Raw genomic sequence first — 16,398 nt, 5'->3', positions numbered from 1 at the left:
AAAGATTCTGTCCGCGAAGTATCTTCCGAGCGGCATTTGGTATATCATACCCAGCCTAGACCGTCGGAATTTATTAGTGGCGCAATCCAGCAAATTATATGCACCAAGTTCCTTGCTCGACCTGTTTGATTTTGTGCATTGTCCACAATACAGGTAATAATTTAAGGTCTCTGAATCTGGTGTCTAGCAATTGCTACACTACGACGTATGCTTGCAAAGAATATTATTCTCATAGAGATGGTCATTGAACAGATCAAGGGTGTGCAGGAGTTTGTGCCTCCCGCGATTTGGACTATTAAATTAAACCTTATATTGAATTTCTCAGTCTGGTGTTCAGTAGAATTCATACATATACTCATAAATTTGAGATTACCACACCGAGGGTTCAGTGTAGGATTTTATACCTGTGTGAGGCATTTAAATAAAGCAACCCCACAACACTCATATATTTGAAAAATAAAAAAAATCAAATATTTATATTCATTTATTAAGTCAAGAATATTACAGTATTGGAATGATAAAGCAGGTGCAAGTATGACTATGATAGTATGTCTGAAATTTATTTGAAAACAATGGAGAAATAATAGATATCTTACAGTTTGAAGAAGTTGATACAGTTTCAGTTGAAGGTTCTTCATGGATATCACATTGCATTCATTACAAGCCACTGCATGATCCTCATGTTTTGTTTGATATGAATTTGGTTTATTTGATTAGGTGGAATGCGAGAAAATTTGGATTGGTCACCCGCTTTAGTGTCAGGCTTGGCAATGATGATCAATTGTGATACTGGAAAGTATAATTGATTGTAGGGGAAACTTTAAAACTGGAGAAATGCATCTAAAAACATAATCTTTGCTTCTGTACCTCTCCATATAATTAATCTATTATGTATTGAAGTAATATTGAATTATGAATTATATTGAATTATTATTAAATCAATTATCGATTGAATCTAGTGGTGGCTCATTACCCATATACTTCACAATTAAATTTTTAGTGTATTACAGTAAATTTGAATTATAATGTACCCATTTTATTAATTTATCCATTTTTTGGATACAACAATTACAAATCATATAAATATGATTGAGAAAGAATAACAGGCTTCGCCGAAAACTATTCTATTCCAAAATTGCTCACCGAATTAATACGGCCATTCCAATTAATAGGCAATAAAGCAGGCAGGGGCCGTTAGTAGCGGCGCCTATGGTCAGATTCACTTTATATTGTCAGAATTCCACGTAAATAACATCAATGCTTCCCATTCAAGTAATGCTGCCAGTTTCAGTCTCATTGCAGACGTGTTGGGGATGCTCCCCTCAGATCCCCCCCTACCTAACCCTAACCTCCCACACACCATACTAATTTATTGGCCAGCACTGCCAGATGAGATGACTATCGGACATAGGAACACTATCTTTCCTAAGCGTCAACTGCCCTTCACGGTCCCAATCAAAAATACTGTTGTGGTCACAACAGGTGAATTTTGTCAGCGTGTTCTGAGATATATATGGGAATTATTGATGGCAGGCGAGTAGAATGGAAAGTTGTGTTGTGATGTGCTCTGTATCAATCTGTGAGAGGCTGGTTTAGCGTGAAAATGTTCACGATTATCACCCACCATTTATTTACCATGTACAGTGAAAATTATCACCATATAATCATCATCATGATCCCAATTACCACTGATAACTATCACCATAATTGAACTGCAGTGAACTGTCAGCATTGGTTCAATAGAAAACATTGATCCCACATGATACGGAATGCTGACAGTCCATAGTGAATCTGAACGAGGAGACCAGTAATAAATTATTTAAAATTACGACTGATGATTGGAAATATGAATTCAAATGGATGAATTTTCAAGCCAATTTATAAATCTTTGTAATAACTTGTATCATTCATATTAAACAAGTGTAAATAGTGTTCATAAATCCCTATTCTGATTTCTAGTATGTATCTGTATTTGTTTGACCATCATAAAATTTACCAGTGTCGACTAATTAGTATCAAACTATGGATTTCCCAAATAAATGTAATCCTCGAAAGCAATTACAGTATTAACTTTTTCAAACAAAACAGTACTCCTTTAACTTTTATATTTTTTATAAGACTTCTCATAACAGACATAACACTTTTTATAGGAACACATATCTCAATAGCGTACTGGATCATTTTGCATCAACTTTTGATGAACCTCTTCTCTTTTTTTCTCTCATTTATGATTACACAAATGATATATTTTTTGGCCGAGCGAAGTGAGGTCTAAGATTCAAATCGACGGTTCATCTCCGCAATTTTAGCCGCCATCTTGAATTGCATTTCATTGAAATGGTTCGTGTCGGATACTTATAGTGTAAGGACCTAAAGCTGATCTACGCGCCTCCAACCCGCTCCGCGCACGCTCCGCCCTCGTTCCGCCATCGCACCGCAATCGCTCCGCCCCCGCACTTCACTCGCACCGATCATGAACGTTACGGGAGATGTTAGCTCTTCTCGCGTTCCACTCTTGCTCCCCGGTCGATCATCAATCGCTCTGCTGGAGTGACGTTCGGTTGCGGAGTGTGGTAAAAACCAAACTCTGCAATTAGATGGTGTGTTTCACGCAATAAATTATTTTAGTATATAACGATTTTATAACTCATATCAGGCTATTGAAAAGAAATTCATTTCTAAAATAATGAAAAGTGAGAAATTAAGTTTGTATGAAATCAGCATTATGGTAGTTTATTTTGTTAATTTCAACACCCCGATTTTTCACCAACACGACAACACAGAATGTTCTCTGATGGGTTGATTGGATTGGCGTATCGACTGCAGCCAGACCTGATAACAGCGCTCACACTCACATTCCGGGACGACACGTCACTGTACGATAGGACAAAAAGCTCTATGTTTATTTAGGATTTTTTCTAGAAATTTCAAATTAATAAATTATCTTTTAATTTTTGAAAAAAACAACAACAGGTCAATGTAACTTCCTGAGCGCGAGGTCTACTGTTCACAGAGCTACTAGTATAGATTCAGTTGAGAATGAAATATAAAATTATCCCTCAACGCACCTACTTGGATACAGTAAATTTTTCAAAATCAACCTTTGTTTTGCTCTCCTAATTTTTTTCTGTTTTGCATTTTGGTAATTGAGAAGCGTGTCGTTTTCGAGAGGCTGATCTAATCTCATCAATCCAGTATTGTGCCTACACCTGAGTGGGAATCACCGCAAAACAATGGCGTCATGGATGTCATCTTTTTTAAACACGTGGTCAAATCTCTGTCTCCTACACTTCTTCCATCTTTATTTATCTTGAAATCTTCACCTTATTCTATCTCTGTTCTTCTTGTGATGCCTTTCTTCCGATTGAACCATCCTGTCCTCCATTGTTCTCCTTCCATTCAGTCTGTGAGTCATCATAAAATTATTTGACTAACGCCCATGGTTTACCCACACTTTACGCAACGTTTTGTTCGATTGGTTGGATCCTGCGACGATAATACAAGAGCCACACACTTACTGTCTATGAAATTCTATTCAAGAATACCTGAAGAGATTGAAATTGAATCAGATTTCGAACAGAGATCCCCACAACGGGAAAATGAAATCTTTTATAGTAGTCTATAAATGAAAGATTCAGATTAAAATTATAATTCCATGAGTTACTTATGACATGATATCTTATCTTCGTAACATCAATATCTTATTGTATATAGTTCAATATTACATTAATGGAATAATTTAGAAGTATAATCTGCGAATTATTTTTCTTTGAAATAGACAAAAAACAGAATCCAATTGAATGATCGTTTGATTCAACAAATATCTGATGGATTTTAATTTTTCTGAATTTCACAACAATTTTTCCTGTATTTTCATAATGAAAAATGTTGTGCTCTATTGCCTGTTGTGTCCTGATCATTGTGATCAATAATACATCTTCACATCCAATTTTTTCTTCGTATCTCAAAACTATTTCCCATTTGTGAAGATGCAGTGTGCAGCTAATATTTCTTCCAGAATCTGGAAATTATCCAATATCATCTCTTTGTTATAGGTAAATTACACACTGACTGCTATTCCTTAGAACGTTTCCCTCAAGTTGAAACTGTAAGTAAGCTCTCTCATACATTTATCAGAATAGAAACTGGATATCAATTAATAAATTAACTCCACTAACAGTAAGCATTGAAACAAACGTATCATGTGATTTCTTGTAAAATTCAATAATTTTACAAGGATTCAAATGCCATTAACAACGTTTTACAATACAGTTAACCTGCGTACAGTTTACAATGTGTAGTAAATAAAACCTGGATACAGTCTTACTTCTACAAGACCTTACTTCAAGTACTATCTACACTGTTTCACAATACATCACTGTTTCACATCATTTGTTTACAAGACACAGTAAATTAAACGTGAACAGTACAACACCTGACTGGTGTTGTTGGGGCAGTGTGTTAAACATGGTGATAGGACATCCCTTCCACTGTGAATGACCCCAACATTGTGGAGTAGAGAGAGACATGCATGCATTGGAGATGAATGAAACGTGTTTAATGTGTGTGTGTGCGTGTGTGATCAGCTGCTCACACTTCCTTCAGGCTACCTTCCGGCTTGGATCCTGCAGACTTCCGGTTCTGCGCCTGGTTGATCCTGCACCGCTATGTACTCACTATTATTGTCATATCATTCATCTTCTCTTTATTCCCCACGATTTATGGCTGTGTCTAGTTATTTCTCCTTTTTTGTCTAGTTATCTGGTTTTTTCAACCTCCCCTCATCAGGTAGAGTACTTACTTAACCTACCTGGTCGATTTCTTAATCCACTTAACAGTTTATATCCACTTCCTCCACCCAATAATAGGTAAAGTAATTACGGGGTCGTTTCTCTTATACACTTAATTCACGGTAAACATCTTGTGTTGGCCCACTTCAGAATAGTCTTTTTTTTTATTTAGTTTAACACCTATTATACTGTTTGAAGTGCGTTAAAACAGTCCGATTTTAACCTGTTGATGGCTTAAACCAAGTTACAATATTCTTCACCAGTTCTATACTGTTCTAGGATAGTTAGCAGAATTCGAGTATTTTTTGATTGCTAAGTTAGCAGATTGTGTACTCGCTCTGTACTGCTCAAAGGGTCGTCGAATATAACCTGTTGCCGAGTTAAATCAAGGCTCCATATAAAACAATACTGCACATTCTGAGTTTACATTAAACCAGCAGTGACTCTCTACTTGGAGATGTCATCTTCATTATTTCGTGTGGTCTTGCACGACTTGCAGTTGAATACCTCAATTCACAGCAACTGTTGAGCGATTCACCTAAAACTGTTACCATTGAATGAATGTGAAGCTTAGATGTTATTTATAAGGAATGTTGACAGTTGAATTGAATCTTATTTCTGTGTATCTGGGATTAATTGAACACATTGGATGTACATGTTACCAAAAAAGAGAGAGTGAGAGAGAGAAAGTGAGAGAGTGCGAGTTGCAGTTGCAGGGAGTCATCCTGACCTTCCCGGACGTCGTCACTGCAACGGAGCTATTTTCAATTGCCGGTTAAAAACAGATCCGAAAAAAATGAATGCATATGAAGGGAATAAGGGGCTGGAAGTGGATAGTAAAGTGTGTGATAGGTTGGAGGGGATGACGGAGGGAACAGATGAATGGAGCGCCGAGATGAAATTCCTAGACGAAGAGGGTGGGGGAGGGTGAACACTATTTATAGGGCTGAGAAAAAGAGTAGAGGCAGACGTCTGAAAACGAGATCGAAATAATTATGTAGGGCAATGTACGGCTGCTACTGTCTCCCAATCAAGATCCGGGTTCTCATTATTCTGGTAATTATTTCCGTAGGTGTTTTGGGGGGGGGGCTATTTTGAATGGTAGATCAGTGGGTACGGTCACATGAATTATGAATGGGAGAAGTTGATAGCGATTTAAAAATAAAATATATGATGATGACAGTTGTCATCGGATCAAACCCTCATTAACCAATGACGTTAACGTATTGTACATTTGATCTCGTGGATTTGGTTCGGTTCGGTGACGTCTCTTGACCCCCGTTAAATTCAATAGACTTGAGTTGGAGTAATAACCATATTTTCGAACGACTTTCATATTGAAACTTAGTTGAGCATGATTTTGTTTCTCAGTATCCAACCTACGAAGTACAGAATCATACTGATTGATTGCCGTCGAATTTTTACTGATTGCTGATTCAAATTTCATGAATTGTTCATAAATACGGCACTGATTCCCAAATTTATAGTAGGCTTACTTGTTCTCCAGCTTGGAAAACAAAGGCTAGTCGGATTTTGGATTCTCGTGTTGGACTAACTACGGTAAAACTCAATCAACATCAACACTTTCAACATCTAACCCAACATGTAACAACCTCATTGTACAATGTGGAATCCAACATTGAAATTTGGACAACAAATTGGATAGTGAATCGCCTGCTTCAGAACTCTGGGAAACAAACAGTAGGGGAAGTTTAGCTGCACTTCAAATTGTGAGATTTATTCAATTACTTCAGTAGCCCTCTTAGTATGATTAACTGAGTGAAGTGAATTCATTATAATTCATATTAATGAGGAATGTCCACGCACGCTACAAGGCATCAATGCTAACGAATCCCCGGCTATATATACAAACTTTTATCAAGCGAATTTTTCATCTGGCTCTCGAAATTCCTCCATCTTATGATTTTCACTCTGACTTATTTAACGTTCTCTAGGGAAATTTGCCGAGCCTAAAGCTTGGGCCGTTATTATCACATCGAGCAAAATTAATCTGCATATTCTTATGTGGTGGTACTCGTCAGAAAGATTATGTTGTGACCATTTGCATAGGAATGCTCCAACGTTCAAACATTCTACTGTAGTTTTTATCCATTTTTAAGTGAGAGAGAGAGAGAGAGTGTGAGAGAGGGGGGAAATGCCATTGTCTCCTGTTCACATTCGTGCGTGTCTGGGGGAAAATGGAATTCATTGAAAAGAAACCATTCAAGATGCTTTTCGTTTCCAGCCTGAGCAAGTGCTACCAAAGCAGGACTTTACTTCAAAGTACAATTTTCTTCAAATTGTTTTTTTTTTTAATTGCTGTCTGTACAAATTCCATAAGCTGCCTTCATGAAAGAGAATAATATTACGAAAACCACTAGCTTTTTTCATTACCATACTTTGGAATGTACATACAGTAGTAATTGAATAGTATATTACAAGAATGTCATTTAACAATAAAATACTTATTGTTTAAAATGAGAAATTATTATGTAACTTGTGTCTTCATTCATTTATGACTTGATGGTCCTTGAATTAGACAAAAGTTTTCTTCATAAGTAGCAAGAACATTTTCTTTAACAATTTTTTTCAAGATTAGAAGCTTCTAACTTAATTTCTCCACATTGTGTACTTATTATTACTAAAGTCATACCTGACATTAATACATTTATATAGCTATTTTGGACTAGGTACCTATTAGAATAAAGTTATTGGTCCTAATCTGATGTGGAAATAATTATTTTGTTATATTTCTGCTAATGTGCAGATTTGATGCCTAGAGGTCATACTCCATTAAAGTAAATAAATCATCACTACTCGGTTTCCTAAACAAACATTCATCTCACCCAACCGAACCATTAAATTTCCTGAAGTTTCCAAGTCAGTCACAATCGTTATGAACCTGTCACATCCATTCAACCGAATAATGTACCGTCATATTTTTGTGTTATTTGGTAATTTTCCCCCGGCTGTCCGTCACTGTCCTCAAACCAACCGCCAACCAACTGCTCAACTCCCAAATGACGACCTTTGTCGGCTCAGAATGCCTCCATTTTTGGTATTGGTGTTGGTAGGGGGGGGGGGGGGGTTGATGAAGCGAGGGGGTAAGTGGGAATCTGTCAGTAGCTGTCAAGGCTAATGGTAGACCAACAGCGTGGTTGGCCGAACGTGACAGTCCACGGCTCTTTTCGGTTTCACGGTTTAATTCTATTCAAACAAAACGCGTCTTCTTATGTAGTCGCGCACCTAGTGTGTAATCGTGTAATCCTTTTCGTAGTGCCGGCATTGTGTGCTGTACTGTAGTATATCAGTGGCATAGCTAACAATCTACCTAATCCCATTTAGTCGCATTACTGAAGGGGATTCCTATCTCTGTTGATTCTTGTTCATGTATGCTGAAGGCAAAACAGTCAATAATCAATTATCTCGCAAGGCAATTACCTACCCGTATGTTTTAAAATAATTTTTGAATCATATTCAATGATTTTTTCTCTCTAGCATGAATTGACTATGACTGTGATTCAAAATGCTTATAAAGATTTTCCTCCCATTACAGTTTGATATAACTGCAGAATCAACCACACCATAATTATAGATTCAACCTCTCAAATTGAATGGATTCAATTTTTATACTATCATTTTTGCCCTACAACAGCTGTCGTCCAATCCAACCTGAGCAGTCGAAGATGACTGGGCGAGGGTAGTCTCTTTAGATATCGATTGTGCTAAACAGGCGTGTAACAGATGCTGTCGTATTTACAGTCCGGGAGGCCTTTAAGGCAGACATTTCAAAGTTATTAATCGCTTACTGAGGCACCGGTAAGAGGATCAGGATGATAGAAAAGTGGGAGAAGGACGTGATGGATGATGTGGGGGGGGAGTAGTGTGACTTACCAGGTAAGCTTTTGACGGCGGCGGCAGCATACAAACCTCTGTCCCCCGAAATCAGCTTTTGCCAGTGAAATTGTAATGATTGAAGAAAGAAAAATAAGACGATTGAAGCACCAGCGTGTGATTTAGCTGTCACGTCAACAAAGGTAAGTCCGCTGCTCGCTGCTTGCTGTTCTGCCTGTTGATCTAATGGCCATGCCAAAGGTTCCAGCCAAATGAATTTTCCGCTCTTCTTGTGGTTTCTCTCACTCCCCCATCTCAATCTGTCTCTTTCCCAAGTTGGTGGTGATTTTCGTCAGTATCTGCGGTCCTTGGCCACTTGGGCGGGCCTCTCATCTTCTCTCTCTCTCTCTCTCTCTCTCTCTCTCTCACTCTATCTTACTATTTTGTTTGGACATCCCCTTCACCCTCCTCCCAACATGGACCCCCTGCTGCTCTGAAGCGAATTATACAAATCGGCAGTGACCGGTCTCTCAATTAATTTCCTTCTTCTCTCACTATTGCTGTCTCGGTCCAATCGGTTGCTGTCTCTATCTAACCAGGTCTCTGTCAAGGTCATATATTTTAACAAAGAAACGATTTGACCACTATTATAGTTCAACTCCTGTTTTGAGCATGAGTGGGTATTCCCATTATTGTAGACAGTTATTTACCTCATAGTGGAATTGGTTTGAATAATTAGAAAAATGTTAGGCTTGTTAATACTATACTTTGTGCCAGTACCAGGATTTGAACATGTTCCACTCCTAGACCGTGTTTTATAAGGTCTTCTGATTGCAAGATTAGAAATTGTTATTAGTTTTGACGATGCGTCAACTATGGTCTATTTCATGATTGCTCTATTTTTAATAAACTGTCGCGATTGCTGCTATATTGACGTTCCGACCTTCTGATTGGTTAACACTATTGATTGGTTTATTTCACTCTCACCTCCCATTGCTGCCGCCATAATATCGAAATAAAACTCTCTTATTGGTTTTTTTTATAACATGACGATGGTGTGATATCACCGAAACTAGTTGTTATACTATTTTAATGTTTTCTTAATAAAGGGTGCTATAAGATTTTATATTGTTTTATTAATTTAAAAAGTAGCCCATGTCAATGAAGTGTTTTTCAAATAACCAAATATATACAGAAATTGCTCGCTTAATATAATAAGATATATTATTTGGCAAAGGAATCATGCTACCGCACTCGTAACTTGCTACATTTCAAGCAGTATAGTAGATTCATTTTTGTAAACTTCAATAATTGCTTGTCGACAAACTTTGATGGTTAAACTGTAACAACAAATGATGAGTCGTGTTCTTAACATTACATTGTTGTTTAGGCTGGACAAAGAAAGCTACCGTACTTGTAGTATGCTACATTTCATGCAGTAGTACAATATTTACATTTTTGTATTTTTCAATTGAAGAATGCCTTTCCTTGACGACAAACTTAGTTAATAAAAGTAATGAGTTTTGTTTGAGAAAACGAATGCCATGCAGCCGCTAATGTAGAATGTAGCTGAGTGCGTGATCTGTTTCTGTGGATAACTGACAAGACAAGGCGACAAATAATCAAGACAGTGTGGGAACAGTGAGGCCACCCGCGATCGCCACCTTTTCCCCTTACACACACACACACACTCTCTCTCTCTCTCGCGACAGTCATCCCCACAACACCCAACCTTTCTCATCCGCTCCATCACCTCCACAGCACACTCTCTCACACATACACACACAGCTTTTCGATGACTGACGCTCGCACGCACATTTAATGACGATGATTATCATTATCTCCTTCACGACGAAGTTGATATAATGATAGGGCGGTATCCTGTCCATCTTATCTGTTTGTAGGTCTTTTTGCCCTATAAAATCTCTCTCTCTCTCCCCACTCCTGCCTTCTGCCAACTGAACTCCACAATATAATTTATAATTTCTCCCTTTTCAGTTGCCGCTCCTCTTGTCTGTCTATGTGGTCGAACCTCCCAGTCAAAACACTCACCAGTCAGATTGACATATTGGCTTTCACTGATTTTTCTGTTCTTCTTTCACTGCTACTCTCTTTGTCTATTATCTCCTACTCCACCAATCCCTATACATTTTCCACTCGACTTTTTCTCTATTTTCCTCTCGCCCATTTAACGTCTCAAAAATCTTCTTTCACTCAAACTCTTACACTGTATTAAAATTCTCTTCCTTCCAATTTTTCTTTTATTTTTTGTCTGATTTTATTACCTGTCCCTTATTTATTTTGGTATTCATGGGTTTCCTGCTCGTTTTTATTTGGGAAACACGTGCCTCTTCATAATCAATGCTTCGTTACCTACTTTGCTGTTTTTATAATTTCAAAACACCTTCAAATTAACACATTTCTAATCCAGTGAGTTTGTTCAACAGAATTTCTTCGTTCATGATACAATTTTGAAGATCAGTTATTTCAGTATTTTTCATCCAATATTGTCATCTAGAAATCTTAGTTTAACATCAATACCATCAATTATTATTCTTACTCATTCAAATTGATAAATCTCCATTTTCGAGTGCCTTTCACTATCACCTGACTAGACAGCTAATAAATTGGTAGATCTATCGCGATGATAAGTTCAAGTTCCAATAATCAGAAAAAAAACTATTTTTCCATCAATGAGAAGCACCAGCAAACTTTATGAACATTCTTCAATAGTGTAGTGTTATTGGAGAGCGATATTAGATGATGACTGAAAGCTTGTTTTTAGAGGGCTTTTCATTAAATGATCGTTAAATCTGACGAAAGTACTTGTGTTTACGTATACTCCTATCAGTTAATACCTATTATCAGTAATAGTACTATTACACTGTAATCAACAATGTAATAATTGAAGAGCTAGATTAAGGTTGGAGCCAGGTGTGGCGCTTTGTCTCAAGTAGTCGTCAGAATTGTAGCACAGAGACAATTGTTATATATTTAGATAACTAGTATTGGAAAGTGTTAGACGAATAACAACAACTTGATGGTGGGGTGGGGTGGCTAGGTAGTTTAGACCATACAAGCTGTTCAACTCAACTAGTCTGAGTGTGAACACTGCACGATTAATAACGGAGTGTTGCTGTTGGTCAGTTGTATGGCACAGAGGATGCTATTAGTAGTATAGGTGTTCAACAATCGCCCCGTCCGTCGGACGATATAGTCCGTAAATCGATATCGATATAGAAGTATATCGATAGAAGTATGATAGTAGTGGTCAGTGAGTGAGGACAAGCAAGCAGTGCTAACTAGTGTATCTGAAGGTGTCTAGCTATCGTGCTGACTAGAATATCTATGTAGTAGTATGTATTATAGGTGGCAAACAATACAAGGACGACTGTTGCTGTGCTAGTCAGCTAGTCACCGTCAGTCGGAGTCGCGGAGGTCGACGGTTAGGTTGTGTCCGTGTGTGGGCGTCTGCCGGGATTATGTGCATGCTGCACTGGATGCGTCTGTCGACTGTCTGCAGACTACACCCACGTGTCGTAACTCCGCCGATCAGTTACACTGTGCAGTCAGCCTTATAAAGGAGTCGGCGTTAGTTACTTGGGCTTCAAAAAGACTGGCTTGGTGAATGTATGTGTATTTTCAACCAGGTAACCTCGTGAAATCACGCGTTTGTTTGACGAATTTTCTCAATCTGCGTAAAATAATTTTCGAGTTCATGAACCACCAAGAACTGACCAGTATCGTTGATTATTATCTACTGATCTTTGTTTCTATGGTCCCGTGTACCATTTTGTGTTCAATTATAATTATCAGTAGCCTACATATATTTGTTGTAATTTCGCAGGCTAGTTGAGATCAAGTTGAGCTTAGCTCAGTAACTGTTATGTATATTAACAATCGATTTCTCTCGTGCTTAACCGAAAAGGAAAACAGAAATTTCGTCGAACGATCTGTGTGTTTTCCGAAGTGTCACCGTTTGCATTATTTTGGAATTTCCCAGAAGATAACATAGTGCATTCTGTTAGTGATAAGACAGTTGTGCACTGCGAACAACAGCCGACGAGAGTTGGCAGTTTTGTGTTGAATTATCGAGAACGGCGTGCAGATGTTAGTGGCGGTGGCAGTGGTGATGGTGGTTGTGCTTGATGCCACTCAGCAAGTGCTGATGGCCCCAATCTACAGCAACAATATGGCGTCGATCATGACTCGAATCATCGAGGCTGAAGTTTGGATCGATGACAGACCAGTCCCGTTACCTCCTCGAGTCTGCGCTGATGGAGATGGTTCGTTTTTACATATCAATTATTAATTTTTAATAATATATTTATCACATTGAGTACAATCATAACACTTGCTGATTGAAACAATAGGCTCAAGTCCAAAACAGTTTCCAATCAATAAAAATTTTATGGCAATGTTTATAAATTTAACAAGTTATCACATCATTTTCCAGATTAGGCTATAGATTCCAAAATCCTCTATGCCTGTGTGCTTCATTCAAGTGTAACTCAAGTTGATTAAGGTGTGGCATGAATTTAATAGAAGTTTCACCTTCTAATAAGAAGACAAATTTTGTCATCTGATGTCAATCGAAGCTAAACTAATATAAATTCAAGTTCGTTACATTCCGAACTTAAACCACTAGCTGATCCACTCTACATTGACTTGAAGAAATAACTCAAATAACAATTTAATCAACCTGTTCTCGAAATCTGAAACAATTGCAAGAATATGAAATGTAGTATCTGTCTACTAAGATGTAGATTACAAAAAATACATAAACCATTACGATCAAAGCTATTGATTTATTACCTACAATATAGACAATAGAATGATTTATTACCTACAATGTAGACAATAGAGGCATAGGTGCATACGTGAACACACATATTTAAATATCCATCAGCTGATGTAACCTTATTATAATTATCTGAATCTTCTGTACAAATACAGACATAATAAGCATAACATCAACTGATGAAAAGTGAAATGCGGTGTTCGTGGCGAATAAGTCTGTTCTTACCTTTATATATTTTTTTCACTTTGAACTTTCCCTTAACAACATGTGGAGATACATTAATTCTTCAAATTATGATTCCGAAATACAATTCTTTCTTCTGTTCAAATTACTATATTATACCAGTCGTGATTGTCCAATTATCGACATGAACATCTTGTGTCTATTGTCTAAAATAGTTTTCCCTCTCCTTGTGGAATCTGGAATCTTCGGATGCTGTAAGTAGAAGTCACTCAATCTAGACCACTCATAATGAGCTAATTTCGGCTAACCAGGTTTCCAGGTATAGCGGCATGTAGTGAATGAGTTAACCTGACAAATGAACTCGGGCTGTGGGCGTGGCTTGAGCCGGTGACTTCTCTGTCGGCATTGGCCAATCTGTGACGTCATTGTCGGCGACTGACGATGATTACAGGGGCTTGAAACGCGTCGACAGTGCGCTAATCGGTTGTTGATTTTCCCAACCCGAAGAGGAGGGTTGTTGTCAGGGTCCCCCTCCCAGGTTGCTGCAATGTTGCAGGAAAGTGATTGCGAAAATGAGTGCCGATTCTGGATCACAGGGCACGGTTCCTTTAAGTGGGTCTCAGTGATCTGTGGTAGGTCCTTCCCAATAATCATCTTGAGGGTGATCAGATCTTTTGTCTTTGGCGTGCTTCCTCTAAACACCCGGCTACACAAATATGTGTGGTGCTCTCAAACAGGCTATCCGTTACTAAGTATGCCGGCTTCTTTTTAGCTTCGTCGATGGATGAGGCTTAAATTACATATCGCCCTCCCTCACTCTCCTCCCAGTTGTTTAAGTTGTACATGGATCGTACAATAATAAGATCGTAATAAGATAGGTTGTTGGTCATTCAGCAATATTATCAACTGTTTTGTCCCTTGTTCGAGTAAATTTAAATCAATGTAGTTTCTTTGTAATCGAATGAGGAAAAGTCAAGGTATATTGGTTTTCCCATCCAAGAAATAACAAGTAGCACATAGCATGCCAATTTTTACTTGTATCTTAGATTAATTTATCAATTAATTAATTTTATTGGTAGCATTTAAACTTTTTTCTTCTATAAACAACAAATTTCTGTTTTTCAGATTTCATAAGTCATTTTCCAATTATAGCATATTAGTAGTTTTCATCTTTGATTAACTTGTTTGGCATTTGAATTGATGAGAACATTAACGTTCAACAACGAACAGTATATCCATTTTCCCTGGTTTCATTTATTCTCTTCGCAATTGAAATTGATTGAACCAACAAATCATAATATAATAATTATAATATTATTGATCCCATCTTTCATTTATTTTATTTTCTATTATTGGATTGAATAAGCCATCAATTTCAACTATTCGTTTATCAGCAAATAAGTGGTAGATTAATATATTACTTTAGGTCAATTTCAAGATTACGCAGAAGATAGTGAGAATGGAAGAACCGAAGAACTATCTACCCATGATCATAGCACAAGCTTAGCTCAAGAGGGATAAACATATTTGCAATGAATTGTTTTTCAATATTCATGACTTTTGTTCAGTAATAAGATATTCATTATTTGGATCCATTTAATGTATCAAATCATGTTATACTCCATCAGATAAGATGATTTCGTGCTTGATAATTTGTTAATTTGACGATAAAGTAATTAATTGGATAATCGAATTCACTACAGTATGGTAGGCCCAAAAGATGAATGAGTTGAGTAGTATCATTTTCTTAGATTTGAAAAATCTCCCATTTGAAGATGTGCTCTTTTGAGAAGGCGCCGACCATTCATTACGGATGACATCTTGATTTATTAAAACTTGAACGTTGAAGGCAACTTTATTAATTGTGTCATGACAGAGATGGATTAGTCTCACTACTGGCAGGTCGGCAGTTCGGCTGGTCTACACAACACTATTCCTCATGAATAGACAAATTCACATGATAAATTCAATTCTTTGAGATTTTTTTGGTTTAAGCTTCAATCATCATTCTTACAATGTTCGTTATGTTTCGCTATCTCTTCATAGTGAATGATTTCATAGAATCAACTGTTGCCAACACTTTTAAATTGAAATAATCCCATTTTATCGAATTTCGAGCTTATTTTCAATTTAAGGTGAAAATGTCACTAAACATTAATTGTAGAGATTTTCATGATCAATTTTTTCCACTTGAAATTTTCTATTCAAATTGTATCTGAAGCATGATAATTGGGAATCTAAAATAAAACTTTGCATTGATGGGGCGGAGCTCCTGGAATTTTTACAGATATGGGATTTGTGGAAGTTGATAAAGCTTATCAATGACTATTTCAGGTATAAATTTGATCAAAATCGTTGGAGCCGTTTTCGAGAAAATCACGAAAAACCCTGTTTTTGACAACATTTTCGCCGCCATATTGAATTGCATTTGATCGAAATTGTTCGTGTCGGATCCTTATAGTGTAAGGACCTCAAGTTCCAAATTTCAAGTCATTCCGTTAATTGGGAGATGAGATATCGTGTACACAGACGCACATACACTCATACACACACACACACCACCACACACACACACACACACACACACACACACACCACCACACACACACACACACACACACACACACACACACACACACACACACACACCACACACACACACACACACACACACACACACACACCACACACACACACAACACACACACACCACCACACACACACACACACACCACCACACACACACACACACACACACACACACACACACACACACACACACACACACAC

At 37.5% G+C, this 16,398-nt stretch overlaps 1 protein-coding gene across 3 annotated transcripts in view; it reads left to right on the top strand.

Moving 5' to 3' along the window:
- Positions 1-16,398, top strand: part of LOC111049499 (protransforming growth factor alpha-like) — a 121,915-nt gene that overhangs the window by 69,602 nt on the left and 35,915 nt on the right. Inside the window, exon 1 of one of the 3 annotated variants that reach the window (XM_022335578.2) lies at positions 11,670-12,910. The exons of the other annotated variants lie outside the window; for them this stretch is intronic. Coding sequence (XP_022191270.1) covers positions 12,733-12,910 — 178 coding nt within the window. The 5' untranslated portion in view covers positions 11,670-12,732. Of the gene's footprint in view, positions 1-11,669; positions 12,911-16,398 lie in introns of those variants that run through there. 3 annotated transcript variants of the gene reach the window in all.

The sequence above is a fragment of the Nilaparvata lugens genome, chromosome 2, assembly GCF_014356525.2.
Source record: "Nilaparvata lugens isolate BPH chromosome 2, ASM1435652v1, whole genome shotgun sequence".
Lineage (NCBI taxonomy): Eukaryota > Metazoa > Arthropoda > Insecta > Hemiptera > Delphacidae > Nilaparvata > Nilaparvata lugens.
This window is presented reverse-complemented; position numbering and strand designations above follow the sequence as displayed.